The sequence below is a fragment of the Mercenaria mercenaria genome, chromosome 16 (assembly GCF_021730395.1).
Source record: "Mercenaria mercenaria strain notata chromosome 16, MADL_Memer_1, whole genome shotgun sequence".
NCBI lineage: Eukaryota > Metazoa > Mollusca > Bivalvia > Venerida > Veneridae > Mercenaria > Mercenaria mercenaria.
This window is the reverse complement of record NC_069376.1, coordinates 18,849,820-18,873,040: the sequence shown is the minus strand read 5'-3', so window position 1 is coordinate 18,873,040 and position 23,221 is coordinate 18,849,820. Positions and strand designations below refer to the sequence as shown.

General features: G+C 34.3%; 3 protein-coding genes across 4 annotated transcripts; all 3 read right to left on the bottom strand.

The window, feature by feature from the left end:
* Nucleotides 1–2,942: 2,942 nt before the first annotated feature.
* On the bottom strand, nucleotides 2,943–6,260 carry LOC128545858 (retinol dehydrogenase 14-like). Its single transcript, XM_053526273.1, has one exon. It carries the CDS (start codon nucleotides 5,972–5,974, stop codon nucleotides 5,000–5,002), a length of 975 nt encoding a protein of 324 aa, XP_053382248.1. The 5' UTR covers nucleotides 5,975–6,260; the 3' UTR covers nucleotides 2,943–4,999.
* A 5,188-nt stretch (nucleotides 6,261–11,448) lies between these two features.
* Nucleotides 11,449–14,549, bottom strand: LOC123539793 (retinol dehydrogenase 14-like). The gene has a single exon (XM_045324568.2). It carries the CDS (start codon nucleotides 14,379–14,381, stop codon nucleotides 13,404–13,406), a length of 978 nt encoding a protein of 325 aa, XP_045180503.2. The 5' UTR covers nucleotides 14,382–14,549; the 3' UTR covers nucleotides 11,449–13,403.
* Nucleotides 14,550–17,755: 3,206 nt separating this feature from the next.
* Nucleotides 17,756–21,631, bottom strand: LOC123539791 (retinol dehydrogenase 14-like). Of its 2 annotated transcripts, none has more exons than XM_045324563.2 (2): nucleotides 21,478–21,631; nucleotides 17,756–21,079 (listed from the first exon to the last, which is right to left on the bottom strand). In XM_045324563.2, exon 2 carries the CDS (start codon nucleotides 21,052–21,054, stop codon nucleotides 20,077–20,079), a length of 978 nt encoding a protein of 325 aa, XP_045180498.2. In that variant the 5' UTR covers nucleotides 21,055–21,079; nucleotides 21,478–21,631; the 3' UTR covers nucleotides 17,756–20,076. The 2 variants fall into 2 exon arrangements, with proteins under 2 accessions (XP_045180498.2, XP_045180499.2); XM_045324564.2 differs by having other exon boundaries at nucleotides 21,472–21,625.
* Nucleotides 21,632–23,221: the final 1,590 nt, after the last annotated feature.

Here is a 23,221-nt window from a genome sequence, read left to right as displayed (position 1 = left end):
ACATATTACGTGGGTGGAATAACTAAAGTACCCCTGATGTTCTACTTCTACTGACATTTTTCAGTGATGATAAGAAATGATTTTGAGAAACAAGAGTTTTTTTACAAGTTATTTCTTCAAACTGTAATTTTAACATTGAAAATTTTCATTTGTTTATCTTTTATGTAAACTGTCAAAATTATCTTAAAATGAATTTCACATTAGTACATTCTACATAATTGTATAGCTTGTGTATTATTCGAAATACCAACGGCTGAAAACAAAATGTATATTTGAACCGATTTAAAACATGTTCTCATGTTTTGTCAATAAACTTTAAAAACTACAACTACATAGATTTTATCTCCCCTGATAATTCACGAGATTCACAAGCAGGCACTTTTTCTAATCTGCAAGACATTTTTAAAATCAAATATTGCTTATGTAACAAGTAGGCACAGTCATTCCATCATTGCTATATATAGGTGATTTGTTTAAATACAATGTGATAGAATTTTGGGCCATTTATGGCTGACTCGTGATTGCTGGATCACAGCATCACACATTATGTTATATACAATAGTAAACGGGAACCAACTATTTGTAATAGCAAGTACCGTGGCTAAAGAAGAGTACTGTTACAGAATCTAATCTAGGTTTTGAGCTATAGGGGTTTTTAATGTTATAGACGATAGCAAATATAGGTTGAACATCAGAAAGTTTGGCAGACACAGAGTTTGGTAATCTAATGTGACAATAGAGGAGTTCCAGCTTATATGTGAGGTTCAGTGTTATGGGCGAAGTAAAGCCAAGACGTCGGAGTTATTCCTATATAATTGTTGAATACCATATGTGATAGCATGTAGGCGCTGAGCACCCAGGGGTCAGGGCAAACATATTGAGTTGCAGTTTCTATTCAGAAGACATATGCTGAACTTCTATGCGATAGAACTAGTATGCTGTTGATTCAAAGACATCGTCTGACGAGAACTTCAACAGAAGGACTAGGCAAGTACAGTACCTCCAGTCTATAGGAGTTTGAACTGATTATCATTAGTTAAAGATTGTTAGTTTTAAACATTGATTGGTTTGCCTGAAATTATCTACCTCATAATTGAAAACATTTACGAATCATTAATACACGAATCATTTAGGCAGGGTAGCCAGAGAGCAAATTTATATATGAAATATATGGTCTCACCAGTTACCGTTTTAGCAAAGGATATTCCACATCGTTTGTCAACTAGTCTAAGCCATAGTCACCTTAGCGATTGGATCCATTTCATTGTTCAAGATATTTATTTAAGGTGTAGGCACACACCTGGATTATATAACTCGTATCCTGGCAGACATTGTACTTTCATATTATGCATAGAAACTGACTATAGCAGGACAGGTAATTTTCTTTTTCATGCCTTAGCTCCCCGGCTTTCATATGGTGAAAGATACCAGACTGTACACTATCAGTAGACGAATTAGCAAACCTACATTTAACCATTGTCCTGAAATGATAGAAAAGTTTGATATCAGACCTTCAATTTCATTTTAAACAATCACAGAGATTGGTCAGATAAAGCGATAAGCAGTATAAACAAGAAAACGTTTACAAAGCCTTTTAAAGGGTGATAATGCCGTTGATTAAAATGTGGCTGTCACATGTAAATTACATTTGTATTATTAATATAAAATATACCAAATTGTTTTCCCATGTATTTGTCATAGTTTTATCTTTTTAATTAACATAATAGAAAGTACTATATGAAATGCACTGTTTTGATCATCTCCCTTTATTAAATTCACTTCATAATTTCATGTGTAATATTGAAAGAAGCGTTTTACTTACATGTAGTAACTATTTGAACAGCAGCATTATCTGTTTCTAACACTAAACTAAAAGCCTTATAGAACTTTAACTGAAACTACAAAGAAATGTGACCAGTGACTACTTTGTACGGAAGGCTGAATAGGGAGCAAGTATATAACAAGCAGACATTTAGAGCCTTGAAAATTGGTTTCTTTCTACGTACATATCTATAATTATAATTAAATACCAGATACCAGATATATGAAGTGACTGCAAGCAAGTTTTCCAGGTCCTAAAATCGGGTCAAAAACCGCTATTTTCTACGTACATATATAAGAAATGTCCGGTTTTGGCACTATATATTTAGTGTAATGCTGCTCTCCGCTCAAAGGCACAATTAAAAACACTTAGTATTCTTTGAAAGTACATGTGCCAAACTACAATTTACTATCTTTCAAATGTATTTCTACTAATCATAAGCTCCAGGAGAACACCATGCGCGTAAAGAATTATACAAGCACATGAAGATTATTGACAACTGAAAGAGGAGGGTGTGGATGGGTTGAAGCTTACTATTGCTTTTTCGTAAATTATGTACTAGTAAATAATTAACCCTAGTGTTGATTACTTCTGGGTCCTGAATTCGGGTCAAAATCTCTACTTTCTACATATCAATGTATATAATAGTGAACAAGAAATGTCCGGTTTTTGGCACTATATTTAGTGTACTGCTGCTCATCCGCACATAGGCTTATTTCGAGGGCCTAAGTGTCCTTGGAAAGAACATGTGCCAAGCTACAATTTGCTACCTATCAAATGTATTTCTGCCAATCATAAGCCCCAGGAGGACACCATACGGGTAAAGAAATATACAATTGTTCGAGAAAATTGAAAAGTACTAAGGATTGAAATAAAACAAGTCGACCTCATTAAAGTAAATAGTATTTCCCAAACAATCGCATTACGTGTAGTCGTCCACAGTGGCTCTTTACGTAGTGAGTTCCGAGGATTAGAATATGTTATAGGCGTGAAATTATAAAAACTTATAAATGAATATGATAGAAATAATAATATGTAAGGGCAGATTTCTCGGAAGCACAGTGCACTAAAATCACGGGCTCAGAGCCACGCATTTGCAAAGTAGGTCCAAAACAAAAAGAAGCTGTAACGGAAAAATATTACAGACGGGTTGCTTCAAAAATCCAACAAGTACATTTCAAATTATGCAAAATATACATGGGGGAGGAAGTGGTAAGGGGTAAAAAGGGGTACGGGGGAAGAGGTTGAAAACCACACTTTACTGGGAGAAACAACATATCATACACACTTGACTGGCAAAAAACTACATATCATTGTCATAGCATAATTATATAAGTCGTGAATAACAACATACTAGTAGATCTCAATATTATATATAAACATCAGTTAATATTATTTACATGCTAGTCAATTATGATGTATGTAATTTTTCATAAACATGAATAATTTACAAGTTAATAAAGTTTTACGTAACTGCTAAAGAATATTATACGACAGTTTAATACTCATACAACTGTATCTGATATATGATATAAAGTGAGGAATAAATCTCTATTACATGACTCCCATTTTGAATTTACTTGGAAACTTATCTTCCCTGGCCACCATTGATAGCGTCAATCTTCATGAAAACTAGTCCAAAAACTCTCTGTTTATGCATACATATCTAATATTCGCATGTACGAATATATAAATTATGACAAATTATACAATTTTTTTGGATGATTTTCTAATTTACCATTCCAACAATTGTACAACGGTTGCCGGTCTTGTCAAATGAGAACTGATTGCATACTATCTACAAGAAATTACAGAAAAACAAAATAACAGCTTTTATTCATAATTATGTAACGTGGCCACAAGCCAGAATGTAACATCTGGTGTTTAATTGATGGCTATTTTTTATCTTTATTATCTTAAATCTTAAAATTTTAAGTCGTAAACACTCAAATCTTAAATGTAAAAACCAAACATTTTCTTTTTACTTCATAATTTCTCAAATGCTTGAAAACGATTTGAGCAATTTTGCTCACACAACGTCACTCTTAAGGATGTAAGATGAAATGTTTTCTACAGTTAAGATTTTTTTCATACTCTGTGGGCTTGAAGAACACTTTTAGTTTCTAAGACAAAAAAGCGCAGGTCACCACATTCTTTTTTATTTTAAAAGACATTTTCTTCACCCACCTTTTCAGCATTTCTGAAATAAGTAAAATTGAAAATATGGAGATACTTTATAAAACATAATAATATTCCACCTAATGTTATAGGGATTTCTAGTTTTACATGTTACTATGAATACAAGGTGATATCAGTATTAGATAAGCATAAATGTCACTGACAAATCTCTTTCATTTTTACCTTGGCATAATTTCCATACCCAGTTTTATGGGTTTTATTTTTCAATGAAATAAACGTGTTTAGTACAAATAAAATCTGCTGTTAAGATTTTTAAAATATTTTGCTGCTTTAATGATACACAAAAATGCTTCAAAATGAATAGAAAAAAGTTCGAGTCACTGTGTATCTAAGAGATATATTCAGAAAAAAATAAAAACTGGTGAATTGTGATATTTTTAATTCTTTTTGTTTAATTTGTACTTCCTAGATAATAAAACATTATATATATCAGTCAGAAAAATATCAGAACCAAACCTGATTTATTTGAAATTACCGACCCTACCCCGCCGACATCTTACATCAATTTTAGGCAAACGCCAGCCAAAACAAAGGGGAAATTTTTGTGCAACAAGTTGAATTTTTTGGTTAAATGGTACATTATTAGCCATATTCTAATTATTTAGCATTCATTTATGTCATACTTTTTGAAAGAAATATTGGAAGAAAATTGTTTTAGAAATGGTGGATATCCTGAAGAAAAAACGCTCGTATTTCCTTAACGTCAGGACATCTGAGAGCTTACAAATATCCTTTATTATTTATAGATTTGTTTTAGCATCATAATATTTAGGGTCGAATAATTTTATGTCCATGCAATTTATCACAATTTCGGCAGTTTTTCACTAAGATAGAAATTGTTCAAAAGAATTTTTGTATGTGTTTGCAAAATAAATCACCGAAAACATTGAATTTAGTTTGATGTAGTATATCATTCTATTTCAACTTATTATTGAAAACCACGAAATAGTTGATAGGAAATTATTCCATTAGGGAAAATCACTTTCGTTCCAGTTCAGCAATTTCCGTTTCTGTAAGATACTGTTCTATAAAGGGAAACGTTGCATTCCACAATGTCTCCTGTTTCCCTTCATTACGTGACGTCCTTGTTGACGTAACGATTTTACAGTCTATCCAATAATGTCCCGACACCCCTGTATGTTTAGGGTTGGTAGCTAGGTCAATGCCTGTAGTTGCCCCTTCTAAGGATGTTCTCAGAGTACCACACTTACGAGAGAATCCTATAAGACATTTTACAATACATGAGTCCATCTCACGCCACAACTCCGTTTCAACAACTCCTGGATGCATGCAGTTTATCGTAATGTTCGAATCTTTAAGTCGCCGTGACATTGCAAATGTTTGCATGATTTGGTAAAGCTTTGATCGTCCGTAGTAATCCAAACCAGGAAACTTGTTGGCAGTGCCGGTGTAATTCATTGTTGTGACGTCAAAATTCCCAAACTCGTGAGCTTTACTGGACATGAGTATTATACGACAATCAGGTCCAGACTGTCGCATTATTGATAGGAATTTTGCAATTGTGATGAAATGACTTAGGTAATTCACCTGCAACATCATTTCAAGTCCGTCCCCACTTTGTTTATATGGACCAAATCCAAGACCAGCATTACAAAACATCACATGAAGCTGACGACCACTTTTCTTAAATTCTTCACAAAACTCTAGCACTGATTGAAACGATGCAAGGTCTAGTTGCATGAATTCAATTGCAAGATTCGGACTTTCAGTTAAACCCTTAGTTCCTTTCGCTTTTTCAGTTTCAAACTCCTCTTGCATAGTCTTCATTGCTTTTCTGGCTCGATCCTCTGACCGGCAAGCTAGGATCACAGTAGCTCCCATCATGGCGCACCATTTAGCGATCTCATACCCAATTCCTGTATTTGCTCCCGTCACTATGAAGACTCGATCACTGGAAATTGGCACGACTGGAAATGATGCTCTGCTACCCATGGTTCACTGTTCTTGTCGCTAAAAACAGAATACGCTTTCTACAAAAACAAACACGTTTTTTGTCAAACAAGCCAGTTTATTTAATATGAAGTCTAACTATTTGAACTGGTTATACACTGGTATTAAGTCCATATGAACACCGACAAAACGAGCGAAGAGGAAAGTAAGAGAATATTCTTGCATAGATTCCTAGAAATAGATATCAACACGATAATAAATATATTTCACTGGTTGAATGTGTGGCTGAAATATCTGGCCCGAGGATACCAGGCTCTATCGAGTTAGTGCAAAACAGTTACCAGAGAGCCAGATATTTCCATCCGCACCTTCTACCAGTGATAGGTTCTTTTTCTAGCATAAGCCTACTATATTCTTCAAATAATAGAAACAAATATGTGTTTTGGTTTAATTTCCATTTTTTACAGTAGCGTATGAATTTACGCCTTCATACATTATTAACAGCACGTTACTGTATAAGTGGTTATTTCCGCGGGTCGAAGAGTTAGCAAACTCAGACTTTCAGACATTTGGCGTGCGGAAATATTAGCGAATTCCCTTTTTCCAACTTGCGTGAAAGAGCTTTTCATAAGAATCACTAATGTGTCTGGTGTAGTAATTAAATTTCTGCTGCCAACATTATTACCCCTTATATAGAGCCAGTGAACGTTCATATGCTTGTATAAAAGAATGTGCTACACATAGCTAAAATTGTTTTTAGTGTTTCCAAAAAACGTACTAGTATTTATCAAGGAAAGCAGAATATGTGCAATTATCAACTTGAAAAAGGCTACCAATATGTATTGAAGTAAATCCTTTTATTACATTTTGTAAAGGTTTGAAATGCAATTTTAAAAGTCAGTATTTTCTCGCTTCCATATTCGGCTATGCCAGTTTGCGGTAATTAGCTTTGCTGGCTTTGTATTTGTTAACAAATGAATGGAATTTTATCAAATTATGATAATCTTTGCCTTTCTGAAATATAACCAAACAACTCGGGCTTTTTTTTTTTTTTTTTTTTTTTTTTTTTTTTTTTATATTTACCCTGTAATGTGGTTTTCTAATTGAATAAACTGATATAGCGTTCACCGGTAAAAAGAACAATAAGTTAAGTGTTTGATTTTCTCCTCCTCTCTATTGAATTTTAATTTTGTCAATGAGATTTCCTATATAGACAGTTGCTCTCCATAACAAGGAATGGCTTTCTGAAGATGTTATCATATTTTGAAACATATTCCATGTTAATACACGACACCTTACATAAATCGCCGGTCTGTTGTTAGTGCTATGGACTGGTTTTGCTGTCAAGACTTGACCAAAAAGGTTTTGTACTTTATTTCTAATGTCATGTATTAAAACACTTACTGAATGGCTTGCGGGTCAATAAGTGTATAATATACTTTAAATTGAAGTCAACTGCAATGCTTTTAATCATGAACATAATTACTGTGTGTAAAAATTCAGCAGGTGGCCTGACAGGTTAAAAGTTACAAAGAATGTACATGTATATAAAAAAGGTGAAAACAGAGCTTTCAAAAATAAGATAATTGTATTGCACTCAAGAAAAGTGAAAACGCAACATCCATTTTTAGTGATGCACGATGCATGTATTCTCTCTCTCCCTCTCTCCCTCTCCCCCCCCCCCCCCCCCCTCTCTCTCTCTCTCTCTCATGTGCGCGTGGAGCTCATGGTGTAATTCATGTAGGCCTAACTATAGTAAAGGAGCCAGCGTATGAGCCATCTAGTCTAGTCGCGTAATGACGGACAGGTTTTTGAACACTAATGTATCACTTGGCATGGCCTAGAGGTCTAAATTAAAGCTGGTTTCTGTTTAATAAATTTCAATGTTGATGTATTTTTGACATTTTGGTAGAAAAAAATGGAGAGGAGGTTGTATTTGGTGAAATGAAACTCAGTTTTAGTATTAGTAGTCCTTGCAGGTCACAACAGTGTGATTTTTATTAGATTTTACAATAAGCAAATGTGGCAAGAGAAATCTCTCGATGAAGAGAGATCTATACTTTTCTCTTCAATTTATGTCAGTTTTACATAACTCTTTAAAATAGGTAAGAATTTGTTTTCTGAAATGGGTCTAGCTGTGGTTGGTAGCTCTTTAAAAAATGTCAGTTTTTAATATATAGAATATATAGGGAATACTATTTAGGCATGTGTCATAGGACGCCATTTTAACAGTACACCCACTTAACTGATATTTTGTTATTTTCAGCGTTCTATATCAACATGTAACCACCAATGATAAACCAATAGTCTAAAATCATCCATAACCATTTGAATCTTATAATTGCCCTATATGTCAGTCCATAACTTTTCTCAAAACCTTGCCTTTTTGACTTTTCATCATTAACAATTACTAACCTGTCACCCGTAATTAAATCTCCAATGCTCGGATACTATGTGTAACGCTTCATTGCACATGATACCTGGTCATTGTAGTGATTTATTTACATGTTACTAAGGTAACATTATATATGTTGGAATAATAAATATTTAGAATATTCATACTTGTTTTCAGTTGCCGATCTGGCATTGACAGAACCCACTCTTCAAAATAAATCTATGCCGGCTGGGCTACGTCGACACGTGTGTGACCTATAACTATCGCCCGTGAAACTAGTATTCCTATAACTATCGCCCGTGAAACTAGTATTCCTGTAACTATCGCCTGTGAAACTAGTATTCCTGTAACTATCGCCCGTGAAACTAGTATTCCTGTAACTATCGCCCGTGAAACTAGTATTCCTGAAACTATCGCCCGTGAAACTAGTATTCCTATAACTATCGCCCGTGAAACTAGTATTCCTATAACTATCGCCCGTGAAACTAATATTCCTGTAACTATCGCCCGTGAAACTAGTATTCAGATATATAGAAATTTTATCGTCGGTAAGGAATTCCGAATATCAGTTAAAGTTAATAGATTGATACAACTTCTCTCAAATCAAAATATGTACATGTAGTTCATGGTAAGAAATCTTAAACATGTGTTAGAAAGGCCACCAAAAGGCAGCATCTTAAACTAATCTATTAAACGTGTATGTATTTTTCATTGTAGTAACACAATAACTTTTCATCGCCGCGACTTCAAAGAGTTTTTTCTAAAGCTTCGTTTTGAATAATATAGGTTACGTGCATTACCAATTAGAAGTAAATGCATCTTATTATCTTTAAATACTCGTTCCCATGTGAGCAAAAACCTACAATTTTTTATGTTTATTGGGTTTGGTGTACATCTGACAGCCACTAACAAGACACCAGTTGCAAACAAAGGTACTATGTTAATGTATATAATTTCAAAAGTGTGCTACGTCCATTGTTTTATAATTAACGTGGCAAGCTGCAGATTGTTATATTTGATAATATGGTGAGCGATCTGTGCTATTTTGTCATTTCTTTATTTCGTTCTATCGCAGCGGCACAGCGACAAACGTTGTAATGGCGCCCAACCGAACGTCGCCCCGTGAAATGTCGGCGCCGAACGTCGCTCTGCCAACGTCCTCTTTTCGCCTTCCGGAATAGTATCATATTATTAATGAAATTGGAGATAAAAAGATTTAATAGTTATGATACATTTGTTAGTTCTCAGTGTAGTGTTACTGGAGGCAATTGCTCATTCACCCCCACCCCCACCTTCACCCCCAGTGGGTCCATTGCTAAGAGCATGTGTAACTTTAAATAAAAATAAATAATTTCTGGGATGGGATGGAGCGGCAGATCGATCGATATATATATAATATTCCATTTATATCACTTTTGTTTCTAAATCTGTCAACATAATCAACATATGATCACATCAAGATAACCTATATCTGTCAGAAAGGTTTTTATAGAATTTAAAACTTGCATAATCAACATATAATCACATCAAGATAGCCTATATCTGTTAGAAAGGGTTTTTATAGCATTTAAAACTTGCCTGTGCTGTCTATGCTGTCGCCTTCCTTTTCTATTTTGTACTTTAACCGCTGCCCTGTATACTTCCAGTTTGTCTCTTGTATCCCTCTAGTTGTGTCCCTCCAGTTGGATCCTTGACTCTGTGTCTGTACAATATGATCTCTATGTCTCCCACATGGGCTCCTCTGTGTCCCTAAAATTTATCTCTATACCCCTCCAGATGGCTCTCTAATTCCCTGCAATTTAATCTCTATGTTCATCTAAATTTTATTTAATGGACGAACATTTTACTTAGATATCATCTATAATATTCCTGTTTTTCTGTTTGCATAAGCTTCTGACACGCCGAGTCTTAAACTATCCGGATTTGTTTTTCTTTACGCACGTATGAAAAATATTGCAAAAACAAATGATTTATAGATAAACATGCAACACCAGTTGTTTAAACCATTTCTCCTTGATCTGTTTAAAGTATAACCGATAACTCTCCAATCTACATGCAATTTCTTCATATCGTACAACTATGTATAGTTTAACGAACAGTCGACACTTTACCTATTGTAACCAAATTGTTTCCTTTTTTGTTTGGCAATATTATATCAATTTTAATGCTTAATACCTTTTTTGTGTAACAGGATTTTTAACAATATTTGTCAAATATTTAAGGGTATACTAGTTGGAGATTCATTTGAAAATATTTGAAACAATGACTTATATAGTTTAAGTAAACATAAAATTAACAAATTTATGTGTATTAACAGTACTGTACATAAGGTTTCAAATAGGACACATTATGTTTAGCTTTAAAAATTAGTATAAATTTGTACTACCACCAATCAACTGAAAGTTATTCTACCAATTGACTGCTGCTCCCTGGCATTTCATTATGAATGGAGCTCTACATATTACACCGGTTATTTTTTTTTTTTTTCAAATTATTCATTTCCACTACGTGTATATGGAATTGAAAATGACCGAGGGATGGGATCGGGGATGAAAATAAGTGTTAGATATAGAAAGTGTTGAAAACTGAAAGGAAATACATCAATTGATATACTGGTAAGTTAAGTGAAAGATAACAGAGCGGAACCCCGAAATAGGACAACGCTGGCTTTTCGTAATGAAAATTTAGACACAAAAAAATACTGATGTCAGCTGTTCAGATATATTTCACATGAAATACATTTTGAATAAACTTGTTTTTTCTTGTCGAAAGAGTGTCTTACATTTACGAAATTTTATGGAGGCATATTTCTGCCACGACAGGTAGATATCACGATAATATTCTCAGGAAATGTGCGTATTTTTCTGGAAACTTTACAGCAATAAATAAGTAAATAGTATGTCCCAAAAAATCGTAATACGTGTAGTCGTCCACAGTGGCTCTTTACTTAATGAGTTCCGAGGATTAGAATAAGATATAGACGTGAAATTATTGATATTGACCCAAAACTAGCGCGTATCCTCTGTGGTGATAAATACTTACGAATGAATATGATAGAAAACCACACTTTGCTGGAAAAAATCCAACAAATGATATACACTTTACTGAAAAAAACCATTTCTAGCAATTGTTACTCTGCAGAAATTCTACACAACACTTCTAATTGTTTTACCACTAGCATCTATGACAGGTATACCCATAATGCTGCTCTTGAGCTGCCCTATTTCTCACAGAATAATGCACTGTGCAGAGCAATGGCGTTTGTGAGTAAGTCACAATTTGTGCACTTCACTTTGTAACTTCTGGAGAATAAATTAAGTACTATCTGATATGATTTAAACGACGACTAAATCTCAACAGTTTGTACGACTACCACTTCTAATGTATGTGAAAACTTATCCCCCATGGCCGCCATTGATAGCGTCAGTCTTGACGAGAACTAGCCGAACAATTCTCCGTTTTCCTGTATTGTTGTTATACATACATATCTTTTGAATTTTACATTTTTGATGATTTTCTAAATTACCATTCCAACAAATGTACAATAGTTGCCCGTCTTGTGAAATGAAAAATGATTGCAAACCGTCTACAAGAAATTACAGAGAAACCAACGAGCAGTTTTGATTCATATATAACGTAACCAGAATGCAACATCTGGTGTTTGACTGGCGGCTATTTTGATCTCAAATATCTTATATATTAAAATCTTAAAACATAAAATCTTTAACATTTTCTTATTTCTCAAAGGCCTGAAAAATGAATTGTGTATTTTTGCTCGCAGAACGTCTCTCTTAAGGATATAGGGTCAATTTTTTCTACAGTTAAGAAGTTTTTAATTCTCTGTGAGCTTGTAAAATATAAGTTTCTAAGACAAATAAGGGCCGAAAAACACGCATGTCAGCGCATTCGTTTTTATTTTAAAGGGCATTTTCTTCATCCACTGTTTAAGCATTTCTGAAATAAAATAAAATTTAAAAAAAATAAGAATACTTTATAAAACATTTAATATCCCACTGAATGTTATAGGGATTTCAGGTCGTACATGTTACTTACTATGAATACAAGGTGATATCAGTATTAGATAAGTATAAATGTCACTGACAATTTACGTTGGCATAATTACACAATCCACATTTTTCAATGGAAAAAAAATATTTGGCTGCTTTAAAGATACACAAAACAGGCTTCGAAATGAAAAACAAAATGTTGGGGTCACCGTGCATCTAATAAATATATTTAGAAAATAACTTTAAAAATGGTAAATTTCCATATGTTTAGTTCTTTTTCTTTTACTTTATGCTTCTTAGATACTAAAACATGTTTCAGTTGTTGCTTATTATTTTATATATCAGTCAGAAAAATATTAGAACCAAACCTGGTCTACTTTAATAGATATTTGAAATAACCTCCCCCTACAACGTTGTACATATATCAATTTTAGGCAAATGCCAGCAAATAATAAGTGTGAAAAAAAATATCTTAACCTTTTTGGTTAAATGGTACATTATAAGTCATATTATAACTATTTAGAATTTTTTGCATATATTTTAGAGATAAATATTCAAGGAAACAATTTTTCAAAATGGCGAATATCCTGAAATAACAATGCTCGTACATCTTTAACACCAGGACGTCTGAGAGTTTATAAATATCCTTTAATATTTATAGATTTCTTTTGCGTCATTATATAAAGGGTTGTATGATTTTTATGTCCATGCAATTGATCACAACTTCGACAGTTTTTCACTTAGATAGAAATTGTTCACAAGATATTTCTTGCAAAATAAATTCACCTTAAAATTTGAATTTAGTTTGATGTATTCCGTCATTTATTTCAACATAATTATTGTTGAAAACTACGAAAAAGTTGATAGGAAATTATTTCCTTTAGGATCATGGTGTCAATTTAATTGATGTGTAGCAGAATTCCGCTTAAGCCGGTGTTAAGGGACGTGAGAGGTGTTGCACATTTCATTACCTCTCATGAACATAATTAATCAAACCGAGTCTGCTAATATTCTGCTTGGTTGCATTCTATGCTTCCAACGGATTTGTTTACAGAAAACACAGAGCAAATTACTCTCGCTCCAGGTCAGCAATATCCGTTTCTGTAAGGTACTGTTCTATAAAGGGAAACGTTGCTTTCCACAATGTCTCCTGTTTCCCTTCATAACGTGACGTCGTTGTTGACATAACGATTTCACAGTCTATCCAATAGTGTCCCGATACGCCTGTACGTTTAGGGTTGGTCGCTAGGTCAATGCCTGTAGTTGCCCCTTCTAAGGGTGTCCTCAGAGTACCACACCTACGAGAGAATTCTATATGACAGTTTAGAATGCAGGAGTCCAACTTACGAAAACACTCTGTTTCAACAACCCCTGGATGCATGCAATTTATCGTAATGTTCGTATCTTTAAGTCGCCGTGACATTGCAAGTGTTTGCATGATTTGGTAAAGCTTTGATCGTCCGTAGTAATCCAGACCTGAAAACTTTTCGGCAGTGCCCGTATAATTCATTATTGTGACGTCAAATTTCACAAATTTGTGAGCTTTACTGGACATCAGTATTATACGGCAATCAGGTCCAGACTGTCGCATTATTGATTGGAATTTTGCAATTATGATGAAATGACTTAGGTAATTCACCTGCATCATCATTTCAAGTCCGTCTCCACTTTGTTTAATATGTGGACCAGATCCAAGACCAGCGTTACAAAACAACACATGAAGCAGACGACCACTTTTCTTAAATTCTTCACAAAATTCTACCACTGACTGAAACGATGCAAGGTCCAGTTTCATAAATTCAATTGCAAGATTCAGATTTTCAGTCAAACCCTTAGTTCCTTTGGATTTTTCAGTTTTAAACTCCTCTTGCATAGTTTCCATGGCTTTTCTGGCTCTATCCTCTGACCGGCAAGCTAGGATCACAGTAGCTCCCATCATGGCGCACCATTTAGCGATCTCGTACCCAATTCCGGTATTCGCTCCCGTTACTATGAAGACTCGATCACTGGAAATTGGCACGAGTGGAAATGATGCTCTGCTACCCATAGTTCACTGTTCCTGTGATACACCTAAAAATAATAATATCCAGTATTCAATTATGCAAAACAAATTCAAATTTTTTATACTGTAGACAAGGTAGTTTTAACGTGGTCTTTATTTAGCGATTTCGTGGTGAACAACCTTATTCGTGGTGTTGAAAATTCGTGAAACATAAGTGTTCTTTTATAACGAACTTGTCCACTTTTCAATTTGGACAGTACCATTAACTGTTAAAAATGGTGCTTACCAAACAGATACTGACTGAATGGCGGACAGTGCATATAACTACACAGTTATGACAAAGTCTTCCTATATATAAATATTAAAAATATTAGAAAATAAGTGTTAAATATTGTAAACAACAAGAAGAAAGAGTTGAAAACTTAAAAACAATAATATCGGCTGATATACTGTTAAGTTTAGTGTAAGATAATAGCGTGGAAACCTGAAACAAGACAACGCTGGCTATAACCTTTACCCTGGTGAATTTCTACAATGAACTTGTCAACCTTTCAAATTTGGACAGTACCATGATCTGTTAAAAGGGTGTGCAGGCTGATCATGATCTGCACTGGTCACAAAGGCAGAACCAATCGTGTCCAGCGGGCGTTTCTTAATGAAAATTTAGACTTATTAGTACTAAACATCTACCCCAGATGTCAACTGTTAAGATATATTTCAAATGAAATACATTTAGAATAAAACTTGTAGTTGTTGTTGTTGTTTTTTTTTCGGGGGTGTGTGGGGGGATGCCGAAAGTGTGTCCTACATTTACGAAATTGTATGGAGGAATATTTCTCATATTTCTGCCACAAGATAGCAAGGTAGATATCACGATAATATTCTCAGGGAATGAGCGTACTTTTCTGGAAACATTACAGCAGTAAATAATATTTTATATCGTGAAAATGTTTAAGCGTAAAATTTCGCGTTAATGCTCGAAACTGGCACAAGATAGTTAGGTAGCTATTACGATAATATTCTAAAATTTTCAGCAAATATGTATGTTTTTCGCAGTTTATAGGATCTTTATGTATTTCTCGAATTGTTACGTTTCTAGTCAAAAATCTGAAGTACAAGGAACAAGCACAACTATCAAGTTATGACTAAGTTTTGCTTGACATATATATTAAAAGTTCACGAGACATCTGGGTGTTATATGTGGATTTCCAACACCGGTGGAACACCGAGACTCAAACTAAACTGTTCGAGAAAAATGGAAAGTACTACGGATTGAAATAAAACAAGTCAACCTCATTTACGTAAATAGTATTTCCCATAAAATCCAAATCGTAATAGGTGTAATCGTCCATATCGTTACGTAATGAGTTCCGATGATAAGAATACGACATAAACGTGAAATCAAAACTAGCGCGTAACCTCTATGGTGATAAAGATTCATGAATGATTATGATAGAAAACCACATTTTATTAGAAAAACCCAAGCTATCATACACACTTTACCAAAAAAAACCCAACATATCATACACACTTTACTGGAAATTATACACACTACTGGAAAATTCCAGCATATCATCGTCGCAATATAATTATATAAATACATTACAGTGGACGTAAATAACAACATAGATATCAATATCATGCATATAATTGGTATAATTGGACTATGCTTTGAGCGCCAAATGTCAAAGGCTGCTAAATTGTGTCTCTCTAAATAAACTGGATTTTGTGTGATTAAATGACTATGTAGAAACTTCATTTTTGTTCTGGAGTTACATGAATATATGACATTTATGAATATATCATTCGTTTTTGGATTACTAATTGCATTTTTGGAGTATTTGTGTCCAAAACAATTGGATTTTAACAAAGGATTTTATCATAACTGGGTGAACACCATCTCAGTGCACACAATGGATTATCACATAATGGATTATCCTAAGGGCCTGGTTAAAACCTATAGTGCAAGTGAACTAATGAAATATAGATCAATACCCAGACAATGGATTTTACCTGACCAACAATTATTGGCAAGATTAAAAGGTCTGGGGATATTAAACTTTAGAAGTTACCGATCAGGAGCTGCAATACACACAAGTCACAAAATACAAAGGAAACAATATGGTGTAAATGTGTCAAATCTTGTATATCCAAAACGATCAAACACACTCAGTAACTATACAGAGAATGTCACCTGTCGAACATTGAACTGTCATTCAGTAGTCAAAAAGGATGTGCTAGTCGGACAATTGCTTCGTGACGAGAACATTGACTTTGCACTTTTGACGGAAACCTGGTATTCCGATGAAAAACAATCCCAATTCGAAACATCAGATTTAAATCAAGATGGTTATAGACTCAGTGTTGCGAATCGAAGAAACAAAACGGGTGGCGGTATTGCTCTGACTTGTAAAAGTAGTGTTCAAATGCGCAAAATTGTATCTGGCACCACCGAAAGTTTTGAGTAAGGAGTATGGCAAATGGTCTTTAAAAACATTACCATTAATTGTGTAGGCATTTATAGACCCCCAGCTTTGGCGACACCTACGCAATTTGTGAAAGACTTTTTCGAATTTCTTGAAGACGTTATTTCCAAGTACCCCAATCTCATGATCATGGGAGATTTCAATCTACATATACATGACGACACCAACACTATTTCTGAATTCAACAGTTGTTTATGTGCTATGGGGTTGCAACAACATGTACATTTTCCAACACAAGTGTTCGGTCAGAGTCTTGATCTTGTGATCACAGAGGTCGCAAATGGTGTTGAACTTATCTCATGTGAACCCGGTCCTTTCTTATCCGACCATCGTGTAGTAAAAGTCATTACAAAAGTGAAAAAGGAAAACATCATCAGCAAGTCTATTACTTACCGGAACTTTAATGACATAAATGACTCAGATTTTGCTAGTGACCTTGCTGATTTGAAAATTGAAAGTGATTCAATTGAGACATATGTTGACATTTTCCAAGATGAAATGAAAAATATCATTGACAAGCACGCTCCTTTAAAAGAGAAAACTATTATTTGTCGAAATCCGAAACCGTGGTTTAATGAGGATATCCGCCACTTAAAACAAATTCTGCGCAAATCCGAACGTTTGTGGAGGAGGTACCAAAATCCACAGGACTATGAAATTTTCAAGACTGCTCTTAATAAATATCACCATGAACTGAAACTGGAAAAACAGAGAACTCTTAGCCAAAAAGTGCTCGAATACAAAGGTGATTCCAAAAAACTTTACAAATTTGTGACAGATCTCACCGGCGGCAAGTCGGAGAATCCAATGCCTGTTGTTGAAAATGAAAATATGCTAGCTGACAAATTTGCTGACTTCAACTTGTATTGTAAAACGCCATTGAATATGTTTTAAATGTAGAAATAGGCGTTTAAGCAAATAAACCAGTTTCAGTTTCAGTTTCAGTTTCAGTTTTAATATATATATAATCAGTTTACATACCAGTCATTTATCATGTATGTAATTTCTCATAAACATGAATAATTTTCAAGTTACTTAACTATTTACGTAACTGCTAAAGAATATTATACGACAGTTTAATACTCGTATAGTATACCACACACTGATGTCATGTTATGAACACAAGTACGATACTTAAATCAAAGAAAACGACGCCGCTGAACATTTCTAGCAATTTTTACTCTGCAGAAATTCTACACAACACTTCTAATTGTTTTACCACTATCACCTATAACAGATTTAGCCATAATGCTGCTCTTGAACTGTCTTATTTCTCACAGAATAATGCACTTTGCAGAGCAATGGCGTTTGTGAGTAAGTCACAATATGCGCACTTCACTTCGTAACTTCTGGAGAATAAATTACTATCTGATATGATTTAAACTATCATAAATCTACAGAAATTTTGTTGCTTAATGAACTGACGACTAAATCTCAACAGTATGCATGATTCCCATTTCAAATGTATTTGGAAACTTATCTCCCCTGGCAACCTTGATAGCATCAGTTTTGATGAAAACTAGCCCAACAATTCTCTGGTTGCTGTATTGTTGTTATACATACATTGTACGAATATATATGACACATAACTTTTGAATTTTACATTTTTTGCTGATTTTCTAAATTACCATTCGAACAAATGTACAACAGTTGCCCGCCTTGTCAAATGAGAAATGATTGCAAACTGTCTACAAGAAATTACAGAGAAACAAAAAAGCAGTTTTGATTCATATATTACGTGGCCACAAGCCAGAATGCAACATCTGGTGTTTGATTGGCGGCTATTTTGATCTCAAATAACTTAGATATTAAAATCTTAAAACATAAAATCTTAAACATTTTCTTATTTCTCAAAGGCTTGAAAAACGACTTGAGCATTTTTGCTCGCAGAATATCTCTTAAGAATGCAGGATCAACTTTTATCTACAGATAAGATTTTTTTCATACTCTGTGAACTTAAAAAACAGTAGTTTCTAGAAAAAATAAGGGCGGAAAAAAGCACAGGTCTTCGCATTTGTTTTTATTCTAAAGGGCATTTTATTCACCTACTGTTTAAGCATTTCTGAAATTAAATAAAATTGAAAAAAATGGGAATACTTTATAAAACATGTACTATCCCACTTAATGTTATAGGGATTTCGTGTCGTACATGTTACTTACTATGAATACAAGGTGATATCAGTATTAGATAAGCATAAATGTCACTGACAATTTACCTTGGCATAACTACACGGCCAGCATTTTTTCAGTGGAAAAAAAAAGTATTTACATATACAAAAACAATTCTGCTATTAAGATTTTAGAAATATTTTGCTGCTTTATATACACACATCAATGCTTAAAAATGGAAAACAAAATGTTGGGGTCACCGTGCATCTAACAAATATATTTAGAAAATAACTTTAAAATTGGAAATTGTTCGTATGCTTAGTTCTTTTTCCTTTAATTCATACTTGAAGTTCCTAGATACTAAAACATGTTATGTTTTAAACTTTTATTTCAGTTGTAGCTTATTATTTTTTATATCAGTCTGAAAAATATTAGAACCAAACCTGGTCTACTTTAATAGATATTTGAAATTACCTACCCCTACCCCGTTGTACATATATCAATTTTAGGCAAATGCCAGCAAAAAATAAGTGTGAAAAAAGATAGAATCTTTGTAGTTAAATGGTACATTATTAGTCCTATTACATGTATAATTATTTAGCATTTTTGCATAATTTTTAGAGTAAATATTCAAGGAAATATTTTTTTCAAAATGGCGGATATCTTCCAAAAAAAAAAGAAAACGCTCGTACAACCTAAACGCCTGGACGTCTGGGAGTTTATAGATATCCTTTAATATTTATAGATTACTTTTGCGTCATTATATAAAGGGTTGTATAATTTTTATGTGCATGAAATTAATCACAACTTCGATAGTTTTCTAAAAATTATTCGCAAGATATTTCTTGCAAAATAAATTCACCGAAAACTTTGAATGTAGTTGGATGTATTCCGTCATTTATTTCAACATAATTATTGTTGAAAACCAAGAAAAAGTTGATAGGAAAATATTTCCTTTGGGATCATGGTGTCCATTTAATTGATGTGTAGTGGAGTTCCGCTTAAGCCGGTGCTAAGGGGCGTAAGAGGTGTTGCACACTTCATTACATCTCATGAACAAACTCAGTCAAACTTAGTCTGCTAATATTCTGCTTGGTTGCATTCTATGCTTCCAAAGGATTTGTTTACAGAAAACACAGAGCAAATCACTCTCGCTCCAGTTCAGCAATTTCCGTTTCTGTAAGGTACTGTTCTATAAAGGGAAACGTTGCTTTCCACAATGCCTCCTGTTTCCCTTCATTACGTGACGTCGTTGTTGACGTAACGATTTCACAGTCTATCCAATAATGTCCCGATACGCCTGTACGTTTAGGGTTGGTCGCTAGGTCAATGCCTGTAGTTGCCCCTTCTAAGGGTGTCCTCAGAGTACCACACCTACGAGAGAATCCTATATGACAGTTTAGAATGCAGGAGTCCATCTTACGAAAAAACTCCGTTTCAACAACCCCTGGATGCATGCAGTTTATCGTAATGTTCGAATCTTTAAGTCGCCGTGACATTGCAAATGTTTGCATGATTTGGTAAAGCTTTGATCGTCCGTAGTAATCCAGACCTGGAAACTTTTCGGCAGTGCCCGTATAATTCATTGTTGTGACGTCAAAGTTCCCAAATTTGTGAGCTTTACTGGACATCAGTATTATACGGCAGTCAGGTCCAGACTGTCGCATTATTGATAGTAATTTTGCAATTATGATGAAATGACTTAGATAATTCACCTGCAACATCATTTCAAGTCCGTCTCCACTTTGTTTAATATGTGGACCAAATCCAAGACCAGCGTTACAGAACAACACATGAAGCAGACGACCACTTTTCTTAAATTCTTCACAAAATTCTACCACTGACTGAAACGATGCAAGGTCAAGTTTCATGAATTCAATTGCAAGATTCGGACTTTCAGTCAAGCCATTAATTCCTTTTGCTTTTTCAGTTTTAAACTCCTCTTGCATAGTTTCCATGGCTTTTCTGGCTCGATCCTCTGACCGGCAAGCTAGGATTACAGTAGCTCCCATCATGGCGCACCATTTAGCGATTTCATACCCAATTCCGGTATTCGCTCCCGTTACTATGAAGACTTGATCACTGGAAATTGGCACGACCGGAAATGATGCTCTGCTACCCATGGTTCACTGTTTTTTTGAGATACACCTAAAATAATAATATTTTCCAGTATTTTAGTTATGAAGCAAACCAAATTCAAAATTGTTATGCTGTAGATAAGGTATTTTAACGTCTTTATTTAGCGAATTCGCGGTTAAAGCCTTATTCGCGGTGTTAAGAATTCGTGAAGCACGATAGTTTCTGTTTTAGAATTTGATGCAGATGAATATTCAAAAATATTTTGTACTCACGAATGGCAATATTCGCGAAAGTTAGCAAAATAAACTATCGCGTATAGTATCTGATAAACATTTCTATGTCCGTAAAACAAAACAAAATAACGTTTGTCACTGTCGTCACTGATGCTTGTCACAATAAGAATCCCCGCTACAGAGAGAAAAAAACTTTTTTATCAAACGAAGTAGTTTAATCGACAGTACCTGTACCTGTTCACAGTGGTAAAAGGTCCGTATCTTTAATTCACACTAGACAAACTACCGTGAGCTGCACCGAAACAATGAGGAAAACCAGTGAAGACTCTCGCATATATCTATAGAGATAGATTACAACACGCTCTTACCGTCAACCCATTTACTGTTAAGATTAAATATTTCCCCAGCATCTTCACTGTAAAACGCACTTTTTTTGAGCGTGCAAATAATATCATTAAGATATGCGAAGTTTACCTGTAGTTGCTATGGTGAAGCTTTAGAATCATTTAGATTTACTTGCTTTTTGTGATTTCTAAAAGTATTTCATAGAATGCAAATTGTTCAGAAAGTTGATATAAGTAATTGTAAGAATGCTCCATTTGATGTATCAATAACTTGCATCTATGATTACAAAAAAGTAAGACATTCGAATCTTTCATTTTTGAACTCGTAACCAAATATTTGCACGATATTTCCGTGGTTTAATAGCTAAGTTTTCAAAAGGTTCGATCAGCGGTTTATGAAACTGATTTAAATTTAGTCATATTATGTACACAAGATAGAGAAAAGACTTCGTTTGTTTTGTACTGATATGAATGCGAACAAAACTATGTAATTTCAACTAAGTTTCCATCGAACTCACACGGGAAAAATAAGTAATATAGGCAAAGTCTAACGTTAAGGAAGTTCGCCATTATGACCAAAATAGCGACATTGTATCCTATGTCCAGTATGTCACGACAATGGATATACTTACTTTATGATAATACACGTATTGTACGCTTCCGGGTCACTTAGTAACGACAGAAAGTTCAAAATGACAAATTGTAATAACATAATCATTGTAACAATAGATCTACCAAATATTGCAGCCGTAAATGACGTCACAAATGTATTCAAATATACAAATTAATTACACATGTGTGGTAACATTTTGTAATATATAAAATATAATGTGTAAAGTTCCTGCCTTGCTCAAAGAAAAACCAATTTCGTTTTAAGATCTACATTATACAATATTTATACTTGAACAAATGCAAAAAGACAAACAAAGTCATTTCAGTATATTGTAGTCCAAGGAACAGAAAATGTCGAGATGTTCTTATGAACACACTTCTAAGCTTAAAAAGAAAAGATTATACTTACATAACACAATGGCTCATTTCAGTGCCCAAGGACCGATTCACAATTCTAAAGGACATTGAATTTTACCCCCACCGCCCCCCCCCCACCCCACCACCACTACCTCCTCCCGCGCGCCCCCTCCTCCCTCCCCCACCAAATTCTTTCTTTATTTTGCATATAACTAAAATGTACTTGTTTAAGAACAATATTTTTCCGTTACAGCTTCTTTTTGTTGTGGGTATACTTTGCGATGCATGGCTCTATGGCTATGTTTGGGGAGCTTTATGCTTCCGGTTGCTTTTAGCTGTAGCAGATAAGAGAATAAGTGATTTACTCCTGATTACAGAGAAAGTCACGATTGTTATTATGGCACCGTAAAAATTAAATGGTAAGAGTTTACGATTTGGAAGCATTGAGCACAACACAACACAGCAGATCCAAACATCTGTTTGTTTTGGTACGAACGCCGTTTTTCAACAGTATTTCAGTTATGTAACGGCGGACAGGTACTGTAACAAGTGTTCCTGGATTCTGTACGCGAATATGTTCCGTGTTTTCGCTAAATCATTTGTTATGAGAAAACAGTTGCAGGTAATTGTACAAAATATCATTGAGAAGTTTCGTTTTCGCTTCT